Source organism: Buceros rhinoceros, unplaced genomic scaffold, assembly GCF_000710305.1.
Source record: "Buceros rhinoceros silvestris isolate BGI_N320 unplaced genomic scaffold, ASM71030v1 scaffold8094, whole genome shotgun sequence".
Classification (NCBI taxonomy): Eukaryota; Metazoa; Chordata; class Aves; order Bucerotiformes; family Bucerotidae; genus Buceros; species Buceros rhinoceros.
Window position 1 is genome coordinate 14,413 of NW_010409977.1, and position 1,000 is coordinate 15,412.

General features: G+C 56.5%; 1 protein-coding gene across 1 annotated transcript in view; it reads right to left on the reverse strand.

The window, feature by feature from the left end:
- Positions 1-1,000, reverse strand: part of GALNT5 (polypeptide N-acetylgalactosaminyltransferase 5) — a 14,784-nt gene that overhangs the window by 5,909 nt on the left and 7,875 nt on the right. The window contains exons 6-7 of the mRNA XM_010135426.1: positions 746-863; positions 237-560 (exon numbers count right to left, since the gene is read on the reverse strand). Of these exons, the coding sequence (XP_010133728.1) occupies positions 237-560; positions 746-863 (442 nt within the window). The remainder of the gene's footprint in view (positions 1-236; positions 561-745; positions 864-1,000) is intronic.

Here is a 1,000-nt window from a genome sequence, read left to right on the forward strand (position 1 = left end):
CATCGTGACCTACTTCTTGACAAAAACATGGGGAATGCAGACCACCGCGGCTCCGTACATACCAAAACTGTTACCAAAGGCCCGGGAAGCGACTCGGAGGCAGCACACAGGGATGCTGCTGAGTCCCCAGCCAGCCACTGGAAACAGGCTGGGAGTTGGAGCAGGTGACCTTCCAACCCAAACCGTCCTATGGTTCCACGTCGGAATGAAGGAGAGCACGTTGTTTGGGTACGTACCAGCCCGCTGGCTTTAACCAGGGGCGCATCCAGGTCCGGGTAGACGTTCTCCAGGTACCACCGGAAGCTTCTGCACCGAAGCTTCTCTCGCAGCTGGATTTGTTGAGTCAGGTTGCCGACATCCAGGTTTTTCAAGACCAAGTGGTAAGCGTGGCCGTAGAACAGCTCCTTGTACTCATCCAGCCAGACCTCTGCAACTCGGGCCAAGTTCCTCTCCACCGTTCTCACCCGATCCTTTGGGAAGGAGTAAGGATTGTCGTTCCTGAAAATGTGCCCAACTCTGGAGCACGGGACAATCTCAATCTCTCCCCCACACATCCAGACCTGAGAAAGAGATGGTGCTTTAACAGGAACGCGGACAAATGCTGGGTGCTGGCTTTGCACATGCCAGAAGAGAAGCAGGGAAGTAAACTGCCGGGAGAGATGGGGTCCCCAGCACAGGCTGCCCCATCCCCCGAGCCGGCTGCCCACGATGCTGGCCTGCGGGACAGGCTGCAAGAGCGACATACCTTGAATGAAATCTCCATATTTTCACCTCCCCAAACATCCAGTCCTGGGTCGTATGTTCCCAGCTCAAAGAAATACTTCTTATCGATGGAAAACAGGCCACCTGCCATGACTGGGCACCTAGGGACAGAGAAGCCACGCAGCATGTTGCCCAGTTGGGAAGCGCCCATCCCCTTCCCCTTGCTTTGGGAATCGCCAGGAAGCTGTGGGCTCCGAAACACTCGGGACGGTGCCTGAGCCTGCGCTTACAGCCAGCC